The sequence below is a fragment of the Mercenaria mercenaria genome, chromosome 5 (genome assembly GCF_021730395.1).
Source record: "Mercenaria mercenaria strain notata chromosome 5, MADL_Memer_1, whole genome shotgun sequence".
Classification (NCBI taxonomy): domain Eukaryota; kingdom Metazoa; phylum Mollusca; class Bivalvia; order Venerida; family Veneridae; genus Mercenaria; species Mercenaria mercenaria.
In genome coordinates this window covers 36,372,878-36,396,707 of record NC_069365.1, presented here as the reverse complement: position 1 = coordinate 36,396,707, position 23,830 = coordinate 36,372,878, and the positions used below count along the sequence as shown (strand labels likewise).

Sequence of the window (23,830 nt, the reverse complement as noted above, 5' to 3'; positions counted from 1 at the left end):
AACTAAGCCGGAATACAGCAACGCGTATCTAGCAAATGTCAGGGTCAACCTGATTTAAAAGTTGTGTATCTTAGAGCATTACAGTCATATTTCCACCAGCTACTCATAAAATGATCATTTTAAGCTTTGGAGTAAAGTACAAGGTAAAGGACCATTAACTTACAGTTGCTATTATGCCTTTGTTTTTTTTTCTTAAACGAGTAGAAGTCATGTTAGCGGCCGCTCGAATTGCATCACGGTGTCATAGATTTGCTGAAACGTCTGTCTTTTTTGTTGTTTTTACTGTTAATATAATCGAAGACATTAGGTGCAGATAAGGTAGCTCAATAAAATAAAGTGTCGTTACAGTCTTGTAATCTCTCAGTAAATAAAGTATGTAAATGGATCCTTTGGAAGCACAGAAAGCCGCCAAGCAAAATAATAGCAGACTCGGTTTGATTCAGTCTGTTCATGAGAGGTAATGGAAAGTGCAACATCTCTTACGCTCCTAGCACCGGCTTAAGTGGAATTCTATTATATAGATATTGAATGGACTCCATGATTCCAAACGACCAGAAAATATAACAACACTGAATCCAAGTACGTGGAGACCTTTTACTGTAGCTTCATGGGCACTTGAATATTGCTGTTGGGATATTTGATATAATCTGTAAAAAGATCCCTTTGAAGCATAGAATTCAATCAAGCAAAATAATAGCAGACTCGGTTTGACTGGGTCTGTTCATTAAGTACGTACTTCATAAATGAGTCGCATGTTTTGCACTACATTTGGGCATTAATTACGCGTAATGGGCGTAATACAAGAGCACCACCTTTGAGTACCCACGCTAGTCTGTATTCTGTAATATATGATATTAGCAATAGGCAAGAAAAGAGTTATGGTTCTTGATTTCACTTATCAGCAAAAAAAGAAATAACTTCTTAATAAATGCCATAATTCTTGTAAAATGCAAGAACGTGTTAAGGTTCTTGATCCACCTACTCAACTTTAGAATGATAAAAACGAGCACAAAGTTTCAGTTCTATAGCTTTATAGCTAATTGTACATAAACAAAAGTCATGATCAACTATGACGATTAAGATTTAAACTTATTAACAAAATGAGCTAAAGATGAGTTTGGAAAATGTAATCGTTCCTAAATCATACCATGATATACAGGAGTATCATTGAAAGATCTTTATCATTTCACAAAATATTATGTATTTCTAGAATAAATTCAGTTCATTATGTATTTGGGGCTTGTCGAACATTTCCTTCTCCACCAAGAGGAAATGTTAGATAGGACATTTGCCCCAACTGCTTACATTTAGCATGGACATACACCCATCATTAAAAACCAATGTTTAACCCCATATGCCAAAAGAAATAATTGTTGTTTACTCTTAAAGACATTTCAATCCAAAAACACTGTTCTACTGATATGGAATTGATGAATAAATGTTTCTTACGTTATCAATAAATAAAAGTGCTCTTAGCAACGTTATATATATTTTGTTTTCATTCTAACACTCAAGCCTGTTTATCTGGCAAGAAATACAAGATTATAAGAAACGAAGATATTGTTACCTCGAATAATTGTAATAATTAACTTCAACTAACATCCTACACAATCATTTGGGGACAATAACATCTAGGGGTGGGGAAGGGGGTAGAAAGTGTCCGTTTCAGAATAAGGCACTGAAAGTAAATGTACTATTTACCCGTTCAACATGGATAGGAAATGTGAAGCAGCCAATTTTTCATTGGGGGTGGGCAAATGTACTGCAGGGGTGGGGGAAAAGTGTACGCATTCCATATTTGCGTCCGTCTACCAAAAAGGTCATTTTCTTGGCAGCCAAAAATAAAGAGAAACTAAACGTTTGCTACTTCTATATTATTCTAATAAATTCCATAATGTTTGTAAACATACGTTTCCATTAAGTACACTGAATACAAAACGCATATATTTGTTGATCATATACTATTAACTTTTGAATCTTTATTGCATGATTATCATATTGCATGTATCTCTATCCAATGGATATACATACGTTTTCAACTTTGACAAAACATTCAAGTTAGTCTGATGAAACCATTTAAGATGGCAAATATTTTTACCAGGTAAAATCTTGTCTCCGTCTTTTTGTATGTTCTACATCATTCGTTCTGGACCTTTGCCTTTTATGCTTAAAACTTGCCTCTGCAACAGTCGACGGTTCTAACAGTCTGCCAATAAACAACGGAACATCAAGTCCATGATGCCAAATCATAAAAAGAAAAGGATGATCGGCATTGAATCTGTATGTTTCCTCTAAACTCCTTGATACTTCAACAGCTGCTGTAGCGGCGCCCGCTTCAGTACCCTCTTCGTTGACGTCAATAAATGTCTTGTGATATACTTCCGAAACAAACAGATCGTTTCCCATTCCTGACAAATCAGCTTTGTCCATATCAAACACATCTACCATTCCTAATGCAGACAGCAGTTGCTTGAGCTGGACTGACGATTCCAGTTTGAACTTGGGCAAAGAGACATCCGCGGTGACTAAATCAAGGCCACTTACAAGACCCCTCAGAGTATCCAAACTGGGTTTTCTTTCCAGGGCCAGCAATCCATCGTTCTCCTTTGGTAGAACAATTACCATTCCGATCTTGCTGTATTCATAGCTCAGCTTAAGTACTTTGCAATTCAGCTTCCGATTTTTACAGTAGCGGACATCTTCCATCTTTTTCGCTCTCATCATTCTAACGTTGACCTTATCGCCGTTCAATTTGACGAAGTCTTTTGTTTCAGTATATTTTGAATCAAAAGGAATCTCCCAGTTTCCTTTGAAGTATAAAGTGTTCACGATCACCATGGCTGTAAGTGAGTTCAAAGCTCCTTCTGGTAAAAGGTCTTTGATTTTTCCATTAGTATTTTCTTCAACCCATGTGTTTATCTCAAGCCTAGATTTATCTGGTTCGCTTGTGTAATCCTTTGGTTTTACATCTGTTCTGAAGTATTTCTTCACAGTTGACACATATTCTTCTAAAATTCTTTTATCAGAATGAGGAAACAAGCTATTTGCAGTCTTTATGGTAATATATTTACTCCCTTTTTCTACTTTTTCAACAAATCTCTCCATTTGCTGAAGTACATACCGCCTTTCCATATTGGTGAGTCTCAGTGTTTTAGCCATTTGTTCTTCTGATTGTTTTCTAGCTCCAACATATACCATTGTCATTACGACGGCCACATTACTTGGTGATATGAAGATATTTTCGGAAGGTTTGTCAGCTGTGATTTGCCGATACATAGATAAAGTGAACTCATTTACACAATCCGATATATCTCTTCTGGGTGACGCCATGTTTTATCTGAAAAAATTCGAAAATTCAAGTTGAACAAGTGTTTAGCATGTTATAAACATTGATGTCTAGTTCTCCTTTTAAATATGTTCATTATACATTTAGAGAAAAAATAGAAACGATGACATTAGGACTAGATATTTATTTCTTAGTCATTTACATTAAAAAAAAAAAACTTTTACAAATGTTTATTTTCATAAAGTTTTCTTCATATCAACGAATTTAGTTCTGATAAAGTAACATGAAGTATTTCTTAAAACACCAAGTTCCATAACCTAGGAAGAAATTGGTTATCTTGAATATACTGAAACTAAGCAAAACTATATCTGATTCTGGTATTTTTTCACAAGAACTGTAGAAATGCTTCATATTAATATTTAACAAGATTAATCCAAGACGACTGTCCTAATATTCATTGAATATGCTTAAAAATAGAAGATACGGTGGTAATTACTCTGAACGAAGCGTGACTACCACTCAAGAAGTTGAGAAATATTTAAGAAATTGTTGTTCATGAGTTTGTATGTACTACTCTCGCACGGTATTTGTAGCGATAACATGTTTATGTTAATATTGAGAAAAGCGGAATCGTGTAATGAAACCATTATCCGTGACAAATACATTGTACTACTTTTGAATCGTATTGACTATAAAGAAATGAAGTAAACCCTGAATTACCAAAAAAAGTTATAATCGACTTTTCCGATAATGTTTTCATTATCGTTTTCTATTTATGATAGCATTTAATTTTATACACGTGCGCACCTTAAAATAGTCATGCTTATATAACCACAAAAGGAACGACCATGAAGGATCAGAGTAAATGTTATGAACAATAATCATAAATGGAATAATTGCTATACATAAATGGTGTGTGTTTTAACGTACTTGTGTGCTTAACGTATTAAATGAAGAACTGATACTATATAAGCAATATAAATTTACATCACTGTCTTACATTAATGCAACCGGAATATAAAGAAGTTTTAAAAGTATACTCAATCATAATTATTCAGTATGTACAGACATTTTATAACATTAGATATATGTTTTAAAGTTCAACAAACTACATATAGAAATACTATGTTTTTCATTCATTTTTAACTTATAACAATGCAAATTTACCTGTCTCTATACCTAGCTGACAAATACACTATAAGTCCATACACTCAAACACTATAAACCAGATAATCTCACTGATAAAAATGATATCGTACTTTGGTGTTCCGGTTATCTTATCTGACCAATTAAACTTCGGTGACTTTGGGCTACCCAGTTACTTCAATATGCTACCGGCATCAGTTGCCATAAAAATCCTCTTTATTTGCATTTTTGAAAAGAAAATACAATATATCTTTATCTTTGACATTGAGGTAAGCCCAGAGAGAAAAGAATCTAAAATAAAATCTCTATTTACTCCTTTAAAACATAAAATATCTACGTTATTGCCAAGCCATCTACATCGAAATAAGTTTACAGCGCGCATACCCTGTTTTTTTATCATATGTACCTCATTCATTCACGGTACATTCGCGTCGTTGACTTCAAATCGCTTGCCGTCGAATATGGGGAAGCCATCGAGCTAGCTTATGGAAAGTGTGTGTTTCTACCTACTAAGGGTCCCTCCGTGCTTGGATAATTCACGGATGGGCATCTGCGGTTTTTCCCCATTATGAAAATCTGGAAAGTCGCCATATGACATACCATTACCGCATAAGGCATCTAATTTTATCAAGTAAAAAACAAAAGTGTTCGTTTTATTATAATTATAACATTGTAAATTTAGTCATTTTAAAATCTTTGATTTCTCTGTGACTGAGTCTGGACCTGAAAGTGAAATTTTCAGTTTTGGGGCATGTGATGTAGCTGCTGCCTGAGTTAAATCATATGTTTAAAAGTGTAAAAAAATAAACTGCAAATTTTGGTTTATTCGAGAGGATGATCTTTCAATAAATATTCATATTGTAATTTGTTTCGTTCAGATGTTTCAGGAGGGGATGAACTTATAAATCCGTAAAATTTGAATTTATTTTTATTTTGATTCAGAAGTCAATTTTACAAAATAAAAGATGATGACACATGTGATTCCCTCACCCCTTCCAGCTCATATCAACCTCGACCTGATAATATTGATATCAGAAGAGAGTAGCCTGATATGATACTATAGAGTGCATAAAATAATTATATAAATTGCAATAATAAAAGTGATTTTATGTAAATAGTAACTCGGACCAGGTACAAATCGAAACGAGAACAGAGCCTGAATAAAAACTTGCCAGTTTAGGAGCCCAAAGAAACTCTAATTTATCTGATGATAATTCATAAATTGCTACTGAGGCCGTGTCGAAATACGTGTACATTTGCGTAGTCGTATACATATATGAGCCGTGCCATGGGAAAACCAACAGATTGGCTTTGCGACCAGCATGGATCCAGACCAGCCTGCGCATCCGCGCAGTCTGGTCAGGATCCATGCTGTTCGCTAACGGTTGTTCTAATTGCAGTAGGCTTTAAAAGCGAACAGCATGGATCCTGACCAGACTGCGCGGATGCGCAGGCTGGTCTGGATCCATGCTGGTCGCAAACCCACTATGTTGGTTTTCTCGTGGCACGGCTCATATATTTACACCGAAAAAGTCTGTTCTGGTGGCTGATTTGTGCCATATAGTTATTTAGTTTTGCCGCAGCGACACACTAAAGCGCCCCACAAACTGTCGCCCCGCCGAACGTCGTTATGGCGCCCCGCAAAACGTCACCAAACCAAACGCTGCCCCGCCAAACGTTGTCTTTTCGCCGATTGTATTACAAGGGCGTGACCAGGGGATGTGCGACGGGTGCGATCGCACCCCTTTTTTCGGCAAAACTTGCATTTTCATTACACAAAGATACCCTTGAATGTCCATTCTTTGGGTTTTTTCGGCTCGCTACGCTCGCCAGCTTAGATATGTTTACTACTATTGACGTTGTAACCTTTGTAAAAAGTCTTGTGATGACCGTCTCTCAAAGGATCACTGGCTTGAGCCCCAGCAGCTTTTTACAGATTTTTACCTAATGTTTCAATATTGAATCTGGCGATTTTACAGAAGGTTGGTTGTATCTATCAATACAGAAACTTGTTATTACAACCATCATATATTTAGATTGATCGGCTATAACTGACAGATTCCTTCATCAAAGGAAACTCGAGCTCAAAAGTCTTACTTACTGAAAGTTCAAAAAGACAAGTGAATACGGATTAGATGCTGATATCACAAATGCATCACTGTATAAGTGTTTGTTTTTGTTATGGACTTTGTACGAATATTAGATCTAGCCTTATGAGGAATTATACGAAGGTACCACGAGTCTACAATCACCGTACGATTTCTTTTGGGCAATATGTCCATGAAAAATCGTGCGTTGGCTGCACGATCAGCGCAAGGCCTCCTAAAGATACCCGTGCGGGGATTGGCCAATGTCATCTGCGACATGTCTACGAGCTACGGACTTTTGATTTTTCTAATATTAAGTAAATTTATGTTCTCTTAAGAAATAAATTATTTTAATTTTGGTGGGTATCGTCTTGCCTAACATAACGCCTCACAGCTAATCCACACCTGTATTTGTATTTTTAGGCGTATCAGTTCAAATACTAGTCTGATAAGTTTTAATCCCACGGGTTTTTCATGGGCAAATTTAGTGCAGTGACAAGTACATTCTTTATCGTTAATCCGTAGAGGACAGATCGTTTACAAACATTCCCTCCAACCCTTCCCATTACAGTAACTTTGTTGTTTTTAACATATTTCTGCCGTCAAGTTAAATTTACTTCAGGGTCACAATGGTGTACCATACTGCTGAACCCTGCCACAAAATGTACTGCTGCACCAAACATGTCACGCCGCTTCGGTAATCTGTGGTTTATTGGAGAACAAACTCTTTACAGTATGTGTGTATAAACTCAATTTTGCTAGTATGCTTCTGTTGGTACATTTAATCACCATGGAACAATACGGTTGAATGGAACCGACTTGATTTTAAACTGCATGTATCCATTTATAAACATTCCGAATGTTACTATCTTTTTCTTTTTGGTACTTTATGGTTCTTTCTTGTTTTTTGTTAAATTTGGTTTAAATTTAAGCACGAAAATATCATGAATTAGCGTAGGTTTACTACACAAAGCGATAACATGCAGGTTCGTCAAATCCTGGCACAGTATTTGCAGAAATATGAAGAGATGGTCTTAAAGTCATTTATTCTGTAAAAAAACATAACTGAAATATTTCTGTAAGAAATTCATCGATTTATAATTCAATGACAGCTCACGAACATTACCCAGTTTTTTTCGTGTTGTTTTTGTTCTGTTTGGCACATTTATTTTATCTACTAGAAATACTGATGTTGATAAATACTCAGAAAGCAGGGGGTGGAGAGAGCCTGTTCGCTGGTCAGAGCCTCGGATTCTCCCTACCCCCACCCCTCAACCCCCAACGTTATAAAAAATAGAAAAGAGTTAGAGTCGGGGCAGCCGGCTCGCAGCATACGATGATTAACCTGTCTTTCTGGGTAGTTTTTAGATGAAATTAAAAAATATAAATAATAATAATAATGTGTAAAGATTAAGATATTATGACAAGTATTTGTCATATTACATATGAACTGTCCATTCTGTATTCTGTCTTATTGCATATGTTCATAAATAGTCTGGTATATTTTATCTTTCTTTCGGCATATTGATTGCTTAAGTACATGCATATTTGGAAAGAATTGTGGTATTTCTGTCTATATATATTTTGAAGGCGTTCTGTTGATGTATTGTGTTATTGGAATAACCACCATCTTTGAAACCTGTTTGTTTAGTATTAGTTATATAGTTAAAGAAAGAAATAATTTTTTTTTCGGTCGAACGAAGTGAGGGAGAAAAAAGGTGCGTATGTGTATATAAACTTGATTTTATTAGTAAACATACATTACTTGCATTGATCTGATTTCATCAAACTGGAATTATTTTATTGTCGTGACTTAATGGCGCTTACAAATTGTAATCTTTATTCGGGGTACAGTGAAGAAAGTCTTTTTTATCAAAATGTTTGGCTCAAGTCAATTCTAATTTCATTTTAATTTTTGTCCGTGTTGTGAGCAATATTTCATAATCCAAAAAATATTTTATTCTTGTATACTGCGGCAGTATCAAAAATAAAAGCTCACTTGTCTAGGTTGACCTTCTCGTATCTGCAACCTCGCACTCGGTAGGTCATCTCTTATTATTGGTGTTACTGGGCGGGCGCCCTTTAACCGTTAGAGGGGGCCTTGACCATGTTGTCGGCCATTCGCCAGGCCCATGGATTGACTGTGTCTTATATAAACAGGGTTATTCAACTTATCGGCCATTCGATTATTAGTGATCAGTCGAAAGTTGAATTTATTATATGTACGTGTAGGTCCGTACATATTATATAATTTGTGGATCACTTTGCTACAAACCTCTAACACATGTGTTATGTTGAAACAGACATGTAAACCCCCCTTTTTTACGTTTCCAGTCTGCCGGTTAGCTCAGTCAATCGCTTGGATGGATTATATTATTATTGTAGCATAGTTTGCTATAACCATTCCCTCGCACCGGGTCCGTTTGTTCATATAAAGATTATTACATTAAAACCAATTTTTCAATATTTTATTAATATTGTGGGTTTGTTTGTTGAAGACTTTCTCAACTTACATCGGATCTTATTTTGATCTTAGTGTTATATTTCATTTCGTATTTACTTAACCTAGGAAGAATATTTTTGTTGATATATCATCTCATGTCATAGAGATCTCAGAGCATCTTTGCCTCGTTTCTCATTAGTGCGATTTACTAGAACCTACAATTTCCTATTAGGTCTGGTATGTACTGCGCTTATTTTCATAGTTTTCTGCACCTTCGCGCTGCTATGTTGCTTCCATGCATTTTAGCTTTTGGAGCTTTGTCTTTCATATTTTCTCATCATTTTCCTATATACCATGCTACATATTTAAAATATGCCATAATTTTCATTTAGAAATTTATAATAAAGTCACGGCCTTATCCTACATAATCTTGTTTTGTTTTTGCTATATTACTTGGTACATTTACCCTTCTCTTAATAACCGATGAACTCCCTTATGCAGTCAGACCCGTAACTCCCAAATACATATAACCTGCATACTATGGTCATACGTCACCTGTCTTGAAAAAAAATGCTTTCACAAATACCAGCATTTTCAGTCCCCAAGGGAGGTTATGCAGTCTGGTTTGACTGCATATATTTGACCTGTATACGATAAACGGTACCGTTCCAAATGCCAAACAGTGTCGATTTTTCCCAATCGTCTGTAAAAATTAATTCCCAATGGCTATCCAAAAAATAAAACTGAAAGTAAATCGGCCGTGACATGCATCGCATTGTGTTTTTACGACTGCATAAATTTTACATGCACCGAATTGTGATTTTTTACAACTGCGTAAATTCTATAGGCGCCGAATACTTTCCATCTGTTTTACACTCAAACGTTTCATAAGTACCGATGTAAATGAATGCGGGATTGAGGACGAAACAGATTATTAGTAGGTTATTGGAGGTACGATCGTTATTTGCATCAGTTCCCGTTTTACTGATAAAGTGTCAAACAACAGCAAATTGCTACCAAAAAAGATACAGGCAGCTGGAAATGAAGAAAAAAAACGATGGAATGTTTTCAAAACTACAAAATGTTCAAGAAGAAGAGCAAAAAAGGGGAAAGAGAGGTCTGTCACTGTTGGTCTTGCTAACTGCAACTGCCATTTCCCACGAGTGAATCTACACATTCATCCTCACAATGTCATGAGATGTTATAGAAAAGACCAAGACTGCTAAAAACAGAGATAATGCTCTGTAAAATGATGTTTAAATGACTGTATTAATGATGAAACAGATTTTAGAGTCTTTTAGTTGTTACATTGAATTAATTACTATAAAATGTGCTTTATGAAATTTTCCAATTTGACAAAAAAACAACGCGATTTTTCCCAATTGCACAGGTACCGGTACCCTTCCAAAAATACTGAAAAAAAATCTGTGTAATATCCCACATCCCTCCTGACCCCCACCCTCAACCTTCAATCCATCAGCAAGTCCATCAGTGACACGATTTTTAACTTTTAAATATCAAGTGTTTTCATTGCATATAAATACTGGGCAATTTGCGTGAGAACGACTAATGTTTTGTCCAGATTATACTGACACTGATATGAATGTAAACACTAACTTTAAAATGTTATACCTACATGAGAATTCAAAGCAACTCCACTTGCTGAGCATAGTATGTGTACAAATTATACATGTTGAGCATAGTCAAAACTGCAGTGAACCTTTATATCTCTTACTGCTGGAGGTTGTCCTGAAAAATATAAACCAAAAAAATCATTTATTTAGTAGCCTACCAGCATGCTGTCTACCAGTACTGGCAGTAGTTAGAATGAAAAAAAAACAACAGTTTTTATGTAAATTGCATGTAGAAATTTTTAGAAATTTTCAGGAGGTCTATTTTAGTTGCTATTACAACAAAAAGTGACAATTTAAAACACCACTTTACCTATGTTATTTTACTTTTCTTTTCCAATTGTCATAGATTCTACTGTATGTGCATAATGACCATGTAATTATTCACCAGTTCTCATCTGTGACAGTTAAAACAGTGTACGATATCTTACAATATTCCTGTGCATTTACAATTTCTAGACAGAAAATTTAATACAGAATGTACTTAATATTGTAGATAGATGGCGGGCCTGACTGTCTTGGCTACACGTATATTCTGCCATCATTAAAATTTACAAATATACAGAAAAGATATTAAAAGTATTTCACAACAGACAGTCGAATCGAAATGTCAACACGGTCATTTTTCGCTGCCAAGTTTTATCTTCGTTACATCAACAAACGAAGCGGTCTGTCCATTTTTTTTACTTAAATTACGAATAAATTTATAATGAAAATAAACACTTACCATAACAATCAATAAATCCGCAATGCACTTTAAATATCCGCGTATATTCAGAGCAATAACTGCATGTTTTCTCTGACCCAGTTTCGCACATGTATACACCGTTATGGGCGTGTAGATTTCAAAGGGAAACAATTCGCTAATTCACTCATTATTTGTGATATTTCACTACCAGTGCGATAACTAAATGTTGAAACGTTTAAACTTAAAAATCTTCGTCCGATATTATTGATTGTTAAAATCTGTTAAAGTAATGGCTGTTGACGTCAACTTCAACGTCATTTTACCGAAATCGAGGCTTGTGTCATTTGGGATAAAAATTTCATGGCGGGACACGTATATATATATATACGAAATCCGTTACAATTAAGTTATCTGATACAGTTAGGTCTACGCTTACTTAATATAAATCGACCTTGTAACAAGCACTTACAACTTCTATAAATCACGGTTGGTATCATTTGAATTAAAGTATAAGTTACCACAATTTCAAAATAAGTTTTGCCAAAACAGAAACTTCCACAAAGATGTTTTCAGTTGCATTGTTTTTGTTTTTGTATTGTTTTTCGTTTTTTTTTTTAATTGTTAAATTTACCTCTGTATGGGCTATATTCCAATCCGACTTACAATCAATTGACTGAAATGTTATGAAATAATAAAATTCGACACATTCTCCGAGCCAAGCGGGTATTATCATTAACTTTATTCTATGTGTGTCACAAATTGACATACGGGCCTTATTTTATCTGTAGTGTAAATGCAGATATTGCATCATGTTTTGTAAATTTTTGAGTTATTGAGGTAAATGTCAGATTTCACGCATGAAATACCTCTCATGTTTTTCTGTATTTCATAACTTAAATTTCCATGTAAATTTCATTAAATTCTGTTCAGTAATAAGAAAGTTGATATTTTATAAACTTCAGTAATTTATGTTTTTATCCCCAAAACCACTATAATGGGCCTCAAATTGTCAATTTAAATCCGCGCCAAAGTAGTTAGATTCCCCGGCTATATCGTGAATCCCGTGGAAACACAAATAGTCGGAGTCCACGGATTAGCCGTGAATCCCATGAAATTTAGTATTTGGCGGGACATTATCCTTTAAATAGACTGGACTAGATATGCCTTAGGCACACCACCTTACGACTTTATAGACGAATCTATGTCTGAATTATTTTCTATTTATGCTCGATCGAGCTTCTTCCGCCAGACGATTTACCTGGTGATGTCATAACCCGGAAGTACAATGCCCGAGGTTCACTTGTCTTCACTCGCCTGGATGTGATATTCCCAGCGCAGAGCTTTCGTCCCATGGTTGTGCCGTAAACCGCAAAGACGATGATTTTTGTTATCCTCTGAAGTCAGCTCAGGGATGCAATCACCTACCACCATAGGGAGCCAACACGGAATCAACGTATTCACGGTTTAAAGGGACTGGATTTTGAGCTACGTTTTGTTTGTGCTACTTAAAGTTCACAATTGAATTAAAGAACTGTGTCACGTCAGATTAGAATGGAATTTAAGAACTTTTGTATCTAGAGATACTAAACTTTCTTTTTTTTCTTTCTTATAATCAGTTTTTTTTTCTTTTCATATCTATTCATTGTTAATAATCATCTTTTGTAAATAAATTTGTAAATATTGTAAAGGGTGTTGATTTGTTCTGATGGTTACTGTCGCCGGTACGGCCTTTCCTGTCACAATGGTGTCAGAAGTGGGATTGGTCGACCAGACACAGTAGCTATTCGAACATTATTAACACCCATTTAACTGCAGCAATAATTTGTAAAGATTCCTCTTGTTTTGTTTTATTGTTACACATATAATAGTTTTATTCATTTTTCAGAGTGACGTCTTACCTCAGACAAGACAAGACAGATCCGTAGCTTCAGCTAACCAGCTTTTGTGGTCACAGACTGATAGACAGTTGTTTACGACACTTGGATTCTGGGGTGAGTTCGTTCCTTTTATTTTTCTTTTGGGTTTTTGTGTCACTCTATGATTAAGCCATCATATATCTGTGCTGAGAGTGACCGCCCTTGACAAGGAGAGTTATCCTACTCACTCTTACTTGTGCGTCGCCCTACTTCTCCCAGTGACCCTATTAGGTATTAGTGTGCTGTATACATACCAGATACAGTATTATTTTTTTTTTATTTGTGTGTGTTAGCAAGCTTGTTTACTTGCATATACTTTTACCTACTTTTAAGTTTTAGTGCTACACAGTTGTGTTATACCTATACTTTATCTTAGGATAAAGCACTTTGATTTATATTTGTTTTATTTGTTACACTAAAGTGTTACAGTTGATTGATATTTGATAAGGCTAGGGTATTGTTACAGCCTACTGTCACTGTACTTTGTTGATTGTTGCCTATGCAACCTTGATTGACACATAGTACTGTTGCGCAACTTAGTGTATTATTATTTTAGTGAGGACGTTTGGTGTAGTATATACGTAGAGTATAGTATTTTGTTTTGGCTCCAGTGGTAACTGTAGAGCTTTAGTGTAAACTAGTGTAGTCTAGTATTCCCTCACGATTGTTTATTTAGTGTCTCAGGTTGTTATAGTAGCTGTAGTGCGTAGTGTTATATAGTGTTAACGTAGTGTAATCATGACTAGTGTAGTAGAGTTAACGAAGGTAGGAAAGGAGTTAGGTTATGAAGGAGAGGAGTTACGTAACTTTGTTAAGGAAGAGCAGGCTAGGGAACGTGATGAAAGACATAGTAGATTAGAAGCAGAGAAAGATAGATTAGAGTTAGAAGCTAGGTTGCAGAAGGAAAAGATAGAATATGAACGACAAAGTAGTTTAGAGACAGAGAAGGAAAGATTAGAGTTAGAAGCTAGATTGCAGAAGGAAAAGATAGAGTATGAACGTAAGTTAGAATTAGATAAGTTAGAATACGGACGTAAGTTAGAACAGGATAAGTTAGAAATGGAAAAGGAGAAGTTAGTGTTAGCTAGGAAGTTAGAAACAGAGAAGGAGGAAGCAGAAAGTAGGAAATTAGAAACAGAGCATAAGTTTAAGACAGACTTAGAAAAGATGAGTAAGAATAAGGTAAAGGTTAAGATGACTCCCTTTGATGAGAAAATTGATTCCATGGATGCGTACTTGAATGTGTACGAAACGTACGCTGTTGCGCAGGATTGGTATAAAGAGATATGGTCACTTAACTTACCGTTCCTTCTAAAGGGTACGGCAAGAGAGGTTTTTGATAGGCTTCCGTCGGAAGATAGGAAGGATTATGATAAACTGAAAGCCGCTTTGCTACGTCAGTTCGAACTCACTGACGATGGCTATAAGAAAAAGTTTAGAACTGAGAGGCTCGGGATAATGAGACCTTTGTGATGTTTCTAGCCAGAATAAGTAGATATTTAGATGGTTGGCTTAGATTGAGTAAGGTAGAGAAAACGTACGAAGGATTGTTAGATTTTATTCTTAGGGACCAATTTTTAGATGTATGTAATAGAGAACTATACCAGAATTTGAGTAGTAAGAGGTTAGTTAAAGCTAAAGATGTAGCAGAAGATGCAGATTTGTTTGCAAAGACTCGAGGAGGTCCCAAGTATGTCGTGAATCGAACCAATAAGGACCGAGCTATAAACCATATGAAATACCTCAGAGACAGTATCCTAGTAGTCGTAATGTAGGCACTAGTAATAGAGGTAGTAGCAATGTTGCTAATAGAGGTAGAGGTTTTCACCCTTGGTGTACTGAAGTGTAATAAGTGTGGTCGAATAGGGCATAGCTCATATTACTGTAGGAGTGGAAAGTACGGCGGTAATAGTGCCAATGCAGCAGCAGAGTTAGAGGTAGAGCAGGAACAGGAAAGTAGTAAAGGGGAGAATAGAAATAGTAAGGAAAATAGAAATAGAGGTAGAGGCCGTGACCGATCTAGGAGTAGAGGTAGAGGAAGAAATAGAGATAGAGATAGGAGTAAGTCAAGTAGGTCAGAGGGTGGAAATAGTATTATAGAACTAAGTGATGTAGAGGAGTTAGGTATGCTTTGTGTAAGTACATGTCCTACAAAACCCGGTACTTGTAATGGTAGGGATGTAATCGCTATGCGGGATACAGGTTGTACATGTGTGATAGTGAAACGGGACTTAGTAGAAGCAAGTCAGTTTTTAGAGAAAACCCGTAGATGTAAGTACATAGATGGGAGTGAACATAGGCTAGATGTAGCTAGAATAGATATTGATTGTCCGTATTTCAAGGGTACAGTAGAGGCGTTGGTTGTAGATAATCCTACCAATGATGTTATAATTGGTAATGTAGAGGGAGCTGTAGAACCTCAGTTTAGTAGCTTAGCGTCAGCAGTAGAAACTAGGGCGCAAGCCAAAGTTAAGAAGCAAGTAAAGCTTAAAGTTCCGTCTCAGATTTTAGATGTATCTAGAGAGGAATTCTTAGAAAAGCAACAGAAAGATAGCACTTTTGATTTGTGTAGAAAGAAGGCTGAGGAAGGTACGATTAAGCAGTGTAGAGGTAAAGGTTCAGTTAGGTTTGAGATAAAGAATAGATTGTTATATAGAGAGTATACCGCCCAGAATTTAGACAAAAGTAGACAGTTGATTGTACCTAAATGTCTTAGAGAAACTGTAATGAAAGTTGCACATGATTCGTTACTGTCAGGCCATTTAGGTATAAGGAAAACTAGTGATAGGGTATTAGGCGAATTTTACTGGCCAGGAGTAATGGCAGAGGTTAGAAGGTACTGTCAGTCATGTAGTATTTGTCAACGTACTATAGCTAAGGGTAGAGTAAGTAAAGTTCCGTTAGGAAAAATGCCTTTGATTGATACTCCGTTTAAGAGAGTTGCCGTCGATATCGTTGGTCCGATCGAACCTATGACTGATAGGAAAAATAGGTACATTTTGACTATGGTAGATTATGCTACTAGATATCCAGAAGCTATAGCACTACCTAGTATTGAAACTGAGAGAGTAGCAGAAGCATTAGTAGATATGTATAGTAGATTAGGAGTGCCAGAGGAAATGCTTACCGATTGTGGATCGCAGTTTACGTCAGACCTTATGGCAGAAGTTAATAGGTTATTGTCATTAAGGCAGTTAACTACAACACCGTATCACCCTATGTGTAACGGTTTAGGAGAGAAATTTAACGGTAGTTTGAAGCAAATGTTGAAGCGTATGTGTAGTGAGAGACCTAGAGATTAGGATAGGTATTTGAATGCTATGTTGTTTGCTTACCGTGAAGTTCCGCAAGAAAGTTTGGGATTTTCTCCCTTTGAGTTACTTTACGGTAGAACAATCCGTGGACCGATAACTGTGCTAAGAGAGTTATGGGCTGGTTAGACGGAGAATGATGAGGTTAAAACCACTTACCAGTATGTTATGGATTTGCAAGAAAAGTTGGAGGATACGTGTAAGATAGCTCAGCAACAGTTAGCAAAAAGTAGTGCTAGATACAAGAAGTATTACAATAGGAAGGCTAGAGATAGGAGGTTTAAGGCAGGTAGTAAGGTACTTGTATTGTTACCTACGAAACATAATAAGTTGTTGTTACATTGGAAGGGTCCTTACGTAGTAGTAGAGGTAGTAAATAGACTAGATTACAGGATAGATGTAGACGGAAAGTTGAAAACGTTTCATGCAAACATGCTGAAACAGTACTGTGAAAGGAAGGATGATAGTAAGTCTATACCAGATAAGGGTATTTTAAGTAAGGTTGGAGCAGCTATTGTAGAGGAGGATCAGAGAGATTATGACAGATTAGATCCGAATGAAAGTAGTGATGAGTTTTCAAGTAGAGTAGAAAAGGATATAGCTTTGTGTCCTATAAAGCAGGGTACAGAAACGTACAAAGATGTAGAGATAAATCCGGAGTTACCAGTAGAATGTAAGCAGGAAGTAGTAGACTTGTTAGAAAATTTCTCAGATGTACTGACAGATATTCCTGGAAATACTAACTTAGTTGAACATGATATTCAGTTGTCAACTACAGATCCGATAAGAGTAAAGGGTTATCCTATTCCTTTTCATTCACAGCCAGTAGTGAAAGAGGAAGTAGATAAAATGTTGGAGTTGGGAGTAATCGAACCATCAAATGCTCCATTTTCCTCCCCTATTGTCCTCATAAGGAAAAAAGATAACAGTATAAGGTTCTGTATAGATTTTCGCCAGGTCAACAAACTGACGGTTTTCGATGCGGAACCTATGCCAAACATGGAGGAGATGTTTTCAAAGCTATCTAAGTATAGGTATTTTTCTAAGCTAGACTTGAGCAAAGGTTACTGGCAGGTTCCTTTGTCTGAAAAGGCTAAACCCATGACTGCTTTTGAAACCCCGAAAGGTTTGTTTCAATTCCGTAAGATGCCCTTTGGATTAGTTAACGCACCAGCAACGTTTTGTAGACTGATGCGGAAGGTTTTGAAGGACCTAGGGCACTCGGATAGCTTCATAGATGATATCCTGGTGTATACAATCACATGGCCTGAACATGTAGTAGCACTTTCTGAGTTGTTAACCAGACTAAGAGAGGCTAAGTTAACCGCAAAACCGACTAAGTGTTTTATAGGTTTTCAGAAGTTAGAATGTTTAGGGCACATGATAGGAGATGTTCAGACCCTTGAACCAGTTCCAAATAAGGTACAGGCTATACAGGATGCCGAAAGACCGAAAACCAAGAAGGCAATACGTTCATTCTTAGGTGTAGTTGGATTTTACAGAAAGTTTATCCCAAATTTTGCCGCCATTGCAGTTCCGCTCACAGATTTGACGAAAAAGGGTCAGCCAAATCTTGTAGAGTGGGGTGAAAGTCAAGAAAAGGCTTTCCAGACTTTGAAGGCTAGCTTAATGGGTCCGCCTATTTTGAAGTTGCCAGATTTAGATCAGACTTTTATATTGAGAGTAGATGCTTCAGATTTAGGTTTAGGCTCAGTATTGCTTCAGGAAAGTGATGGAGAGAAATTACCTGTAGCGTATGCTAGTAGAAAATTGCTACCTAGGGAGCAAAAGTACTCAGTGATAGAGAAGGAGTGTTTAGCGATAGTATGGGCAGTAGCTAAGTTTCACCGGTATTTGTTCGGTAAAGACTTTGTATTAGAGACAGATCATCAGCCGCTCACTTATTTGAATAAAGCGAAACTTAGCAATTCCAGGCTGATGAGATGGGCATTGGCATTGCAGCCATATAGGATCAGTATTAGAGCAATTCCTGGTAGAGAAAATGTAGGCGCAGATTATTTGAGTAGAGTGTAGACAGGTGGCTATATTATATGATGTACAGATAGTGACAGTGTGTTTTTTTTTTTTTGTTGTGTTTGCTATTTTCAGTATGTCACTTTGTTTTCATTTAAGAAAATTATAAATTTTCTTTTTAAGGGGGGACGTGTGTCACAAATTGACATACGGGCCTTATTTTATCTGTAGTGTAAATGCAGATATTGCATCATGTTTTGTAAATTTTTGAGTTATTGAGGTAAATGTCAGATTTCACGCATGAAATACCTCTCATGTTTTTCTGTATTTCATAACTTAAATTTCCATGTAAATTTCATTAAATTCTGTTCAGTAATAAGAAAGTTGATATTTTATAAACTTCAGTAATTTATGTTTTTATCCCCAAAACCACTATAATGGGCCTCAAATTGTCAATTTAAATCCGCGCCAAAGTAGTTAGATTCCCCGGCTATATCGTGAATCCCGTGGAAACACAAATAGTCGGAGTCCACGGCTTAGCCGTGAATCCCATGAAATTTAGTATTTGGCGGGACATTATCCTTTAAATAGACTGGACTAGATATGCCTTAGGCACACCACCTTACGACTTTATAGACGAATCTATGTCTGAATTATTTTCTTGCTAGAAATTTATGCTCGATCGAGCTTCTTCCGCCAGACGATTTACCTGGTGATGTCATAACCCGGAAGTACAATGCCCGAGGTTCACTTGTCTTCACTCGCCTGGATGTGATATTCCCAGCGCAGAGCTTTCGTCCCATGGTTGTGCCGTAAACCGCAAAGACGATGATTTTTGTTATCCTCTGAAGTCAGCTCAGGGATGCAATCACCTACCACCATAGGGAGCCAACACGGAATCAACGTATTCACGGTTTAAAGGGACTGGATTTTGAGCTACGTTTTGTTTGTGCTACTTAAAGTTCACAATTGAATTAAAGAACTGTGTCACGTCAGATTAGAATGGAATTTAAGAACTTTTGTATCTAGAGATACTGAACTTTCTTTTTTTTTCTTTCTTATAATCAGTTTTTTTTTCTTTTCATATCTATTCATTGTTAATAATCATCTTTTGTAAATAAATTTGTAAATATTGTAAAGGGTGTTGATTTGTTCTGATGGTTACTGTCGCCGGTACGGCCTTTCCTGTCACAATGTGGCGTTACCTTAGAATGCATTTTAGCTAAACTATACGAAGTATATGGAGAGCTTACCGACTGGACCCGGCGTCGGAGTCAGCCACCGTTCTGCCTCCACGCCTTTTTTAAAGTTTTGATGCACTTTCTCTTTATCTCTGGAAATACTTACTGGATTTGCTTAATGCTTAAAATATATCTCATCATCTCCGCATTATATGACACAAGGGCCATGACTCTGACGCCGTCATTACAAGATGTGCCCGCTTTGAAAGAGTCGAGCGCGCTGTCTATTGTGCCAGCTATTCTTTCTATGTATACTTGTCGGAGAAAACTATGTTATATGATAATTAAAAATGACATTTCCACAGAAATACCAAGTTTGGTATCCATCGATTCTGCATCTCCTGGATAGTTTCAGACATTCAGTTTCACTCAATACCAGTATACCACTGACTGATCAGCAAATTATTCTTTGACCAGTAAGAGGATCATGGCGAAGTATGTAGTCCTCAGATTTGGTAGGTGGTTGATCGTGACAAGTGGATGACCCGTACTTATTTTTGGTTTTCTTGATCAAAGACCATAGTCACTGTTGCCTTGAACAGCATTTTCTAATTCGACCATTCGGTCAAGACTTAGGCCCAGAATACTAAAAATTGGTATTGCTGTTCTTTATTAGCAGTAAATAATCCATATTTATTTTGGGGTTGGGAGATGAATTTACATAGCAGCAAACCTTAGTCCAGTCAATAAGCAAACCAATGGTTAGAGCTAGAGAACAAGAACTTGGTACGAAGGTTGGTACCACTGCTTATTTTGGTAGGACAAGGTAACTGGGAACATCAAAACGTCTGACAAAATACCAGATTAGACTTAGGCCTAGACTTCTCAATCTGTAAGAGACATTCGTAATGACCGTAAGATGATCCTCTTCCTGTTGAGGGTGTTGTTTTAAGATAAATGCTCGAGGTCTTGTCTTGCCAATATCCAGAAATAAGAAAGGTTTGCGTTGAGTCATTTAACTCTGTGGATATGCTCCTCATGTGATGCCATCTATGGGTTGAAATATCATAGGTCAAGTTCAAATTGACCTTGAATAGCAAACTCAAATCCAACCAATTACTAGAGAAGGGTTAATCCCAGAGTGCCCAAACTTTTTGAGAGGTTCTCCACGGCTATTAGATGATCCCTATAATTTTGAAGGTTTCAGGGAACATACTCATTTCAAAGTAAAATTTCACCCTGTAAATTATATTGAACAACGTTTCCAGTTGACCTAATATCACCAGAAAGATGTTCGTCTGAACAAAGTAATTTCAACACTGACAACGGTTAAAATGTAAAGAAAACTAACGTTAAGGTGCGTAAGATGCACCGTATTCAAAATATGTGCGCAAAACGTGTCCTTAACAGACAGGAGGAAATTTGACAGTTCCAAACAAGCATTATATGACTTACATTGGTTGTCGGTGAAAGCAACAATTTAGTTTAAGATACTTTCGTTCATGTATAACTGTCTCATTAGCAGATCACCTATCTATTTAACATCGCTTACAGAGTATGTTCCAAGTAGACAAGGTTTGAGATAGACAGACAGTTCTGAATGTAGTTATGTTGTTCCATACAACAAGTGCAAAATATTTAATGATGGAAGTTTCTGTACTATTGGTCCAAGACTATGGAACACTTTTGGTCCAAGACTGTGGAATGAACTGCATTGGAACTACGCAAAAGTAATTCACTTGATACATTCAAAAAAGTCTTAAGACACTGTATTTCAGAGACTTCATGACATTGTTTTAATTTTTATGATAATTGTTTTATTTGCGATAACAGTAGGTGATAGTTTTTAAATTTTTGTAAAAGTTTTTACATTTCAACATTTATATTTTCAAGGTTTGTTTTGCTGGTACAGGCTCTATGGACGGGGTAGTGTGTAGTATTTGTTTTGTTTAGAATAATTAGTAATGGCACCATTACCCAGGGGGTTTGAACCTCTATATGCAGCCCGTCTTGGCGTACTATGTAAGGTTTTAAGCACTGTTATTCTGCAATAGGGGTAAAATGGCCTCGGGGACAGGGTGCAGGGTACGGTCATGACTGTTTGTTAAAATAAAGTTATTATCATCATCATCATCATCATCATCATTATTATTATTATGTACAACGCCACTGAATATGTCATTGTATAGAAATAGGCGTTTATTCAAAATAATCAGTAACTGTTTCAGTTTCTGTTTCAACAACAGGATGTGATTCCAGATGAAAGGTGTCGTTACCGTATTGTTTATAGTACTTTTAGTGTAATGAATATCTTATATAGTGTATTTTGATTCCGTTGTTATTAATACGACATAGTCAATAACGAACTCCATTTGTTACCCATGAAAAAAAAGAGTACAGTACGAGATCCAGACTCGTCATTCATTAGTGAGTTGACACAAATGTACCGGCCGGTAAGGAACCTAAGATCATAAAACACTGTATTAGTAGTGCCACATACTGGAATTTTGGTGTACTGTTATTGGAGCTTTTTGTACACTACTATAACTATGGAATAGATATTTAAGTTGAACCTTCTTTACTCAATATATACAATCTATGAATTTCACCAGCAACAGACGATATCGCATATATACTGCTAATAGTCCTCAAATTAATTTTTACATTTCCTCAAACTTCTAGATATTTATTGTCTACTATGAGACATAGATAATATATAGGCAGGAGCAATTTCTCTCTTTCCGGTGCTGTTATTTCATGAATACTCTCTTTTTATGCATTCAGGCTCATCTTTAAGAGTATCAACAACAAAATGAGAGTTATCTTCTAGATTAAGCATTCTTCGGGTATTAATGTAAATCGTAAAAAAGTAATGTTTTCCTTGAGAACTTTAGGATGTCAAAATAGCACACAGGGCGCATAATTCATCATCTACTAGTACAGACACAGAGCGATCTGACTAGACGGACAGAGTGAGATAAAGCCCCCAGAACAGATAGAGAGAAATCCTTTTTAGATACAGACTTGTCGGGTTAACTTATCCTAACTCTTTGTGAAAAGACGACTAGTCTAGTCTGGTTGTTTAACGTGCCTGGCGTATAGCATCGATAAACGCGAGGCAATCTTTCCTAGGAAGAACCAGTACATGCCTCTAAGTTAGGTGGGAGACACTCAAGAGCATATCCCAAATTTCCAGTACCGGGATTCAAACCCTGGACGTCTGGATTGACAGTCAAACGTCTAACCACTAGACCACCGGTCCACCTATATCGCAGATATACTTTGCATATTTCAGGCTTTCATCAACGTTACAAAAAACATCTTGGATAAACTTCCAGTCAGGACTACACGGCTGTATGCACAGATTAGGCGAAATAAAATCAAACAAAAACAAAATGTAAATATTCTCAGTCGAAATGATGAACGAAAGTCATCTTTCAAATGATATTAGATTCGAAATCTTAATACAGTTAAATATTGATATCACTTGTTTTAAACTCGCGGTACTTTTTGGATTATATGAACATAATCATATCAACCTTAATCTACTAATAAACACTGTCATTTTTGAAACGAAATGGGCTATTTGGAAATACCGAAATAATTGCAAATTCAATAATAAGCTTTAATCAAGAACAAGTTTTTATAGAAAACTTTTTGCTAATATCTGTGATCAAATTCATTTCAACTTTTCTGATAAAGAGGACAACATCGTTCCACGATTTTTAAAACTTTTTCAGATAATGTAATGGAAGTAATTCAATTCTCATTCGTCTTATCTACCTTGCCATATTCGCTTTAGGACAAGCATGATTTAAAAGGCGACTATTGATACTGTTTGTTGAAATGATGTTTTTACATAACATATAGCTGATACGCTGATACGTTTATGAATTGCTACACTTCAGTGTCATTTTTTTTCAGTATTACTTAAACATTTCTCTTGGAGATATGAAATTATATGTGTTTCATTTTATTTATGATGTAATTTTATTGCTTGCATTACTATATATGATTGTATTGATAATGATTTATTTATTGTAAGGCGGATAGACTCCCCGACCCCTATCACGCCATCGGCGGGGAAAATAAATGGAGTAACCCCTTTCAAGGGCGCCTGAAAAGAAAGATTTGAAATCATACAGTGGTACACATCTGTATTGTTTA

General features: G+C 36.2%; 1 protein-coding gene across 3 annotated transcripts; it reads right to left on the bottom strand.

Moving 5' to 3' along the window:
• Positions 1 to 1,855: 1,855 nt before the first annotated feature.
• Positions 1,856 to 11,430, bottom strand: LOC123556892 (leukocyte elastase inhibitor-like). Of its 3 annotated transcripts, none has more exons than XM_045347954.2 (3): positions 11,321 to 11,430; positions 10,595 to 10,711; positions 1,856 to 3,337 (listed from the first exon to the last, which is right to left on the bottom strand). In XM_045347954.2, exon 3 carries the CDS (start codon positions 3,328 to 3,330, stop codon positions 2,095 to 2,097), a length of 1,236 nt encoding a protein of 411 aa, XP_045203889.2. In that variant the 5' UTR covers positions 3,331 to 3,337; positions 10,595 to 10,711; positions 11,321 to 11,430; the 3' UTR covers positions 1,856 to 2,094. The 3 variants fall into 3 exon arrangements, with proteins under 3 accessions (XP_045203889.2, XP_053399176.1, XP_053399177.1); XM_053543201.1 differs by having other exon boundaries at positions 10,599 to 10,711; XM_053543202.1 differs by lacking the exons at positions 10,595 to 10,711; positions 11,321 to 11,430 and adding an exon at positions 4,454 to 4,610.
• Between the last annotated feature and the right edge of the window lie 12,400 nt (positions 11,431 to 23,830).